Genomic DNA, 7,014 nt, shown 5'->3' with positions numbered 1-7,014 from the left:
ACTACTACTACTACTACTACTACTACTACTACTACTACTACTACTACTACTACAACAACAACAACATAACATTCAGAGGAATAGAGACATGGTTCAATGGTCGAAATAACAACAGAGTGTCTGGGGAGTATGTTGTTCTATTTTCCTTTTCAGTTCGGGGCTCCAAACATTTCGAACAGATAGGCTACCATACACACACACACACACCACCAACAACAACAACAACAACAAAAGAAAATTCAATTGAAATAGGAGAACTGACCTGGTACCGTCCAGACATGAGCTGACTACGAGTGGGTGAACAGAGGGGCTGGACATAATAGTTCTCTAGTTTTACTCCATCAGACGCCAGCTGGGGAAGGAGAGTTGAAAGAGAACGTTCAATACACAAGATGGCCTTGTAACGTAGGCTCTTTGGTAGCTTTGGCTAGGTCGGTTAAGGGGGAGGGGGTGTTGTTTTATGGGATTTTTTGTTTCTGTTGCCGGTTCTGGGGTTTGTTTGCTGTTGTTTTGTTTTTGTGTTTGTTTGTTTTTTGTTTTGTTTTTTGGGGGGGTTCTTTTTTTGTGGGGGGGGGTTTGGGGGGAAGGCGTGTTGGGGTGTTGTAAATACGTATCAGCGAGTTAGGATCTGCGCAATTGGGAAAACCTCCCCAGAGATTTAACGGAGAGTTACAATTGTTGCATCAACACTGAAAAACATACCATTCATCTGGAAAAGACAATGCAAAGATACAAAAATTATCTATTCGAAAAAGTACCATTTCCCTCACCACGATATAGGCATGTGAGGGATGGGCCATCTATGAATAAGATAAAAATGGATTCTAGATTCATTACTCTCCAGGTATTGCAAAATACGAAATCATTGTGTTCCGGTGGGAAAAAGGGGGAGGTAGGGGGGGGACCAAAGTCTTAGTTCTCATTATCAGCAGTAGTTTCGATAGTCATACCTTATCAAGAGTTGGAGTAGAAATCTGGGAGCCGTGGTAACCAATGTCGTTGAAGCCGTAGTCGTCGGCAAAGACAAAGATGATGTTTGGACGTTTTTGGTTGCTGTTGTTGTTGTTGTTGTTGTTGTTTTTGCTGTTGCTGTTGTTGTTGTTGTTGTTCATGCTGGCGCTGTTGTTAATGTTTCCGCTCACAGCTGACAGCCACATAGCAAACAAAAGTGGTAGCCACATCTTCATCATCATCTGACGTGAAGAGTGAGCCGCTGTCTAATGAAACTCAGTCTCTCTATCTCTCTTTGTCTCTCTCTCTGTCTCTCTCTTTTCACTCCCAGAACTGGAACCTGGCCTCCCTGCAGATCTTACTTCACACATGATGTTACTCAGGTGATATTTATGTGAAAGATTATCTCTGTAGTGTTGAGGACACGCCTTTGAGGAGAACTAAGATTAGCAGCAGAAATGAAAAGACTGATAGGAAGATCACGACTCTTTGAAAAAAAAAATGAGTTTCAGGGTTTAAAAGGAGACTTTGGATTAAACTTTAAGCAACGCTCTGGATGGACTGATGTAAGATAAAAATAAAAAAGAATGTAAAAAAGAAGACCATCGGTTGGTTGGACTGTTCAGAGGCGAGCTGATCTATGCCTATCCCTCTCTCTCTCTCTCTCTCTCTCTCTCTCTCTCTCTCTCTCTCTCTCTCTCTCTCTTTACATCGTTGCTTTTAAGCACAAGGGGGCTATCCCGAAAATGCTGTTTTGAGAAAATCGAATGTAAAGTTTTTTGGACCCATGAAATCTATCTTTAAAAGACAAGGAGGGTTTTCTCTATAGCTTTATTAAACTATAACCAAACAAATATACACACCAATGCAACCAAACTTCTTCTATAGGTAGGGGGAATGCCCTCTTTTGGTGTAGGTCAAGATTTCTGGAAACTCCGATATCTGTCCTCAAAAGCGACCACATGTAGGCCAACTTTCACACCAAAAAAAAAGGGTGGGGCGTGCGTACAGAGATGAGCGCGGCACAGATCCTGACCTCGCGGAACAGGGGAACGACCTTGACCGTGGCGCAAACTTTTCTGCAAGTGTTTTTTTGTTTGTTTGTTTGCTTGCTTTTGGTAAGTGTTCTACGGTGCTCGCAACTGCATAAGGTCATATGAGTGCGCTGGACACATTAAACATTTTCAGTTGGTAGGAAATTTTAAATTTTGTCCGGGTGGCGGCCGAAGCCTACTCTTATCGATTTTAGACCACCAAGAGATCTTTAACGTGCACAACTTGCACACGGGACCTCCGAGATTTTTCGCCCTTGTCCGAGGTGTAGATCTTTCCTACCATAAGATCAGGGGTGTGGCTGAAAGACAGAAGTAAGAAGGAGCCAAGGAGTTGCAGTAGAAAGGCTTCAGAAAGAGTCAGGTGCCCAGAGGAGGGGGGCAAAGGAGGTGAGGGGGGTGGGGGAAGAAAGTGGAGACAAAAACAGACAACAGAACATTGCTATAGAGCAATATTAAGGAGGAGAAAGGAGGTAATTTTAGAGAAGAATATTTTTTGGCCGCTACCCGGATCCGAACCCGGGACCTTTGAATGAGAGTTGAACATCTTAACCTCTAGGCCACGAGAGACCCGACCGCAAGTGCAAGGACTGCTAGGGAATGGAACATTGGCTGTGCCGGAATCAGCACCGAAAGAATGGTACAGCCCTCAACCCTAGAGCTTTAAATGCCACAAAACAGCGTGACTTTAGTAAGGCTTTGTTGGATGACTAAAATGAGCGTCCCAGCGAGTAGGCCACAAAAGTGAAGCGTTCTTCAACCTAGTAACGAGCTTTAATGATCTCATCATCATTGCCTTTCTCACCCTCAGTCAGAATATAGGCCACGAACAAACACTTTCCACCTTTCCCCATCCTGAGCTAGTAGCTTGAGTAGATTATATAAGGATAAACTGCGTCAATATTTCGCTACTCTTCAATTACTAATTAGTTCTATCTGCTCAGAACATAGTTTTGAAACAAAATTGGACGCAAAACGTTTCAAGTTTCACAACATGTCAAGCTGTTCCGAATGTCATTATTTGAATATCTTGTTAACGACTCAGAATAATCTTACTAACCATAAACAAAAGACCACACAAATGCAGAACTTTCTGGGAGATGTTAACTTTTATTGCACATTTATTAGTCTTCGCACATCTTTGAATTTGTCAATTGAACTATTATATTCAAATATTATTTTTTTAATATATAAAAGTCAAGAATAAGAACTAAATGCACACGTACGTCATACATCATAATCGTAAAGGTGTGATGTCAGCTGATGCCTCAATAGCAACGAGGAAATTAAAGAAAAACAAAAACAATATCAGTAGCAATTGCTAAAATAGCAACCGAGAAGGATTCTAACGAGAGTGAGTCAAAAGGTAATGAAAGCTTCAAGAAAAAAGAACACACTTGCAACTATCATACCGCAGATTAAAGGGGGACATCTGAGGATCAGATTTTTATTTCTCAACATAGTCTCAAGTTTTGTTGAATAGCCACTGTCCACCTTTTACTAAATTCTGCAGCATTGGCAATTAAAAATGTCATTAGGAAAAAATTACGACAGGAACATAAAAAATGTTTTGCCTAAGATGAGTTTGTTGCCAAATAGATCTACATTTTTATTTACCAAAAGACTTTTAATTTTAATTTAAACAAATAGCACATAATTCCAAAGACAAATTCAAGAAACAAATCAGAGTCACCAACACAACAACGCAAAGAAAAGACCAAAAGGTGTCTACTCCCACGGTCCCCAAAACGAGAAGTTCAGGCTCTGGTTTCTGAATAGTAAATCAAGGAAACTGTGCGGAGGCAATGGCACGACACGTTGTTTTGGAACGACAGATATCGAGACATTCTGGCATTCCTAACTTTGGAGCAAGACTCAAGAAAGATGTCTCCGACTACCTATCGCCAGAGAATCTTGACAGTACAAAGGGACATAACTCGGCAGACGTATACAAAATAGAGAATCGTCTCTAAAAAGAAAATGCCGCTAGAAACAAACAAGGAGAAAACTTAAAGCTAAAAAAGAAACTGCCACTCAAAAACAAAGAAAGCTTAAAGCTATCTACTCCCAGGGTCCCCAGACTCCTCCGTGCAGGGCTGGGTTACTTCTCTTGTCAAAGGGCGGGAACCGTACAGGGACGGCTGTCTGGTTAAACCGCTGTAGATATCCCAGGAGGGTCCGAACCATGTCCGGCATGTGGTCAGACAAGTCGTGGTGCTCGGTCGGGTCAGCTGTGATGTTGAACAACCACACGTTCTGATGAGGTCTCCGGTGGTCTGTGGAAAATAACAAAACAAAACAGGTATTTACAAAATTGTCGAAGACTACCCCTTTCCGACATTTTCTGCCTTATATACCCAATACCCCGAACAAATGACATCATTTTCCCCTTACACTCCCGAGCACAACACTTCTTAACCCCCCACCTTTCCCCCTCCCCCACCCACCCAAACCCAACGCAACCCCAAACAACCCGCCCCCATCATCTTTCCATTCCCTCGTCCTCCCCCTGCCTTTCCCACCCTCCCCTTCCCACCACCCATCCCTCATTGGATGTGGTACTGCCACTGCTTTGTCTCCAAAGGGCAGTAAAAAGTATAGTTAAGTTTCTACGTAGAAAATAGAATCTTAAGATGTTTTAAAAATAATATAATAACATTAAAACTAGATGAATGTGTACATTTTCGTGGGTTTTAGTCATTTGCATGCGCCATATCTAATTATAATGGCTTAATTCCAATTGACTGCTTTCTACGATGTGACCACAGGAACTTGTTGATTAATTTATCTTTTTATCCCTTGCCCAATTATATGAGATTGACGCCATTTGATTAGTAGATTAAAATGCGTATGATAGTGTCCAATAGTTTATTACGTGCATATTTAGTATAACAAGTAACTGTAACAGCAGAGAGAGATTTCAGGATTATAGATGTAAGTAATTGATCTGACAGCGGTAATGACTCAAAATATAATGGTGGTAATGAGTGATGATGTGGGGTTGCGTTTAAGTAATGTTAGCGTCAGTCCTATCTTCCTCTGCTCCAATGAGTCACGAGGGACGTGGGCACCCTCTATCCCGTTCCTTACTGGAACCATCTTTACGGCCACCGTGAAGTTCCGAATTAATGGTGGGCACACACTCTGTCAAGGTGACATTGTTAGTGTTAGCCTACTCTATCAGGCCAAGACGGGGAACTTGTTGATATTATTCTGTTACATTTCCTTAGGAAACATCAGGTTTGTGCTTAGTATTCTGTGTCTCCAACAGGTAAGTCTGCTTCTTTTTTTTTTTTTTTCCTTTTGATGTTGAAGTTTTGCCCTTTTTCGCAGCGACGCTCCAACCCATTGTGCACACGTTTTCAACATGGCGAGCATGCTCGATTCAAATGGATTGCCACTCTGTTTCATTGTGAACAGGGACGTTCGTTCTTGGGACACGGACCAAGTAAGAGACATAGAAATTTGTAGAGCTATGGAGAAGGTGTGCGGGGAGGGACAAGTAATTGGGGCGCACAAGGAACTGGTTGATAGTATACGCCTCTCACCTGGCTCATACTTGTGGGATGATCCAGGGGGCGGTACCCAGCTCCCGTTGTAAGGTTCCCCGGTGATGAGCTTCATGTGGCCCACCCGTACAGCCGCCCTCACCGTTGTGTCGAAAGTGTCGTTGTACAGAGGGACGCCGTGTTTGGGCTGTAGCGGGTCAATGTTGTGGAGCAAGACGGTGCGTTTGCTGGGAGTGCCGCGGCTGTGGAGGGGGGGGTCATAAAATGGTAGTTAACACTGGCCGGAGAGGAAAAGGAGAGTGGTTTGGGGGGGAGGGGGAGGGGGAGGGGGGTTTTTATTCCCTGAACGCCCCCATCGGCGTAGGGAGAGAGTGGTGAGAACTAGGACAAATTTTTGTCAGGCGTCGTGGGGAAATCAGGCACTCGTTAATTTTTGAGCGTATGGAGATATGGAGTTATTGGTATCACCTTAAAGCCTGTTCGTTTACCTTCCTTAACGTAAAAAAATGTTCATTTATGTTGAATAGGAGTCGAAATATTTGTGATTGAAGGAGGTTTGCGTGTTTTCAGAGTAAAAATGTGCGAGAAAATGACCGCCAAAGTTTGGTAACTTCTATAGACTGACAGTTCTTGAAAACTGAAAATTTACATTTTTTTGTGCCTTCAATCAATGCATTTCAGTAAAATCCACACAAAAATGTGCTTTTAAATGGACATAAAAGTTGCTGAGCCAAAAGAATAAAATCATTTAAAAATTTCTCATCAGCAAAAAAACCTCACGTTCTTTGATTTCCTTATTTTGACGAGTGCCTGATTTCACCACGATGTCTCACTTTTGGCGTGTCACAAGTTTAACTCTTTATTCTCATTCAATGTGAAACATTCCGACCTGATATGAGTTACACATGAAACACCACCAAAGGGACAATAAAATGTACAAAACGTATGCATTTATTATCTTTGATAAACAGAATTATACGTGTTATACGTGTTTTCAAACATGGTCTGTGCAGGTGGGGAACTGGGACAGTGGCACGTAAATTGGGACGGTGATTGGGGTGAGGTGGGACAGTGGCAGATACATTGGGACGGTGATTGGGGTGAGGTGGGACCGTGGCAGATACATTGGGACGGTGATTGGGGTGAGGTCCGCTGATGCTTCATTGACAGTCTTACCATTCTGGACAGCCCCCACCGACTTTCTCCATAATTTCATTTGTGATGTATTTCTCAAAAAATCATTTTGACAGACTGCTATGCAAAGCGTACGGATCGGATTAACGAGTAAGTTTCCTCTTTGGAAAGTGGTGGCACAGAGTTCCCCACGTCGTATGGATACGATAGTAAAACACGACGCACGGATAGGGTTAAGTGGTGGCACAGAGTTGCCCACGTCGTATGGATACGATAGTAAAACACGACGCACGGATAGGGTTAAGTGGTGGCACAGAGTTGCCCACGTCGTATGGATACGATAGTAAAACACGACGCACGGATAGGGT

General features: G+C 42.8%; 2 protein-coding genes across 2 annotated transcripts in view; both read right to left on the bottom strand.

Moving 5' to 3' along the window:
• The window catches only part of LOC101845365 (arylsulfatase J), a 9,338-nt gene extending 8,047 nt beyond the window's left edge, over positions 1 to 1,291 (bottom strand). Inside the window, exons 1-2 of the mRNA XM_013089427.1 lie at positions 951 to 1,291; positions 263 to 352 (exon numbers count right to left, since the gene is read on the bottom strand). Of these exons, the coding sequence (XP_012944881.1) occupies positions 263 to 352; positions 951 to 1,193 (333 nt within the window). The 5' untranslated portion in view covers positions 1,194 to 1,291. The remainder of the gene's footprint in view (positions 1 to 262; positions 353 to 950) is intronic.
• A 1,720-nt stretch (positions 1,292 to 3,011) lies between these two features.
• Positions 3,012 to 7,014, bottom strand: part of LOC101845134 (arylsulfatase B) — a 21,917-nt gene continuing 17,914 nt past the window's right edge. The window contains exons 8-9 of the mRNA XM_013089426.2: positions 5,552 to 5,754; positions 3,012 to 4,279 (exon numbers count right to left, since the gene is read on the bottom strand). Of these exons, the coding sequence (XP_012944880.1) occupies positions 4,065 to 4,279; positions 5,552 to 5,754 (418 nt within the window). The 3' untranslated portion in view covers positions 3,012 to 4,064. The remainder of the gene's footprint in view (positions 4,280 to 5,551; positions 5,755 to 7,014) is intronic.

The sequence above is a fragment of the Aplysia californica genome, unplaced genomic scaffold (assembly GCF_000002075.1).
Source record: "Aplysia californica isolate F4 #8 unplaced genomic scaffold, AplCal3.0 scaffold00949, whole genome shotgun sequence".
In the NCBI taxonomy this organism is placed as follows: Eukaryota; Metazoa; Mollusca; class Gastropoda; order Aplysiida; family Aplysiidae; genus Aplysia; species Aplysia californica.
This window is presented reverse-complemented; position numbering and strand designations above follow the sequence as displayed.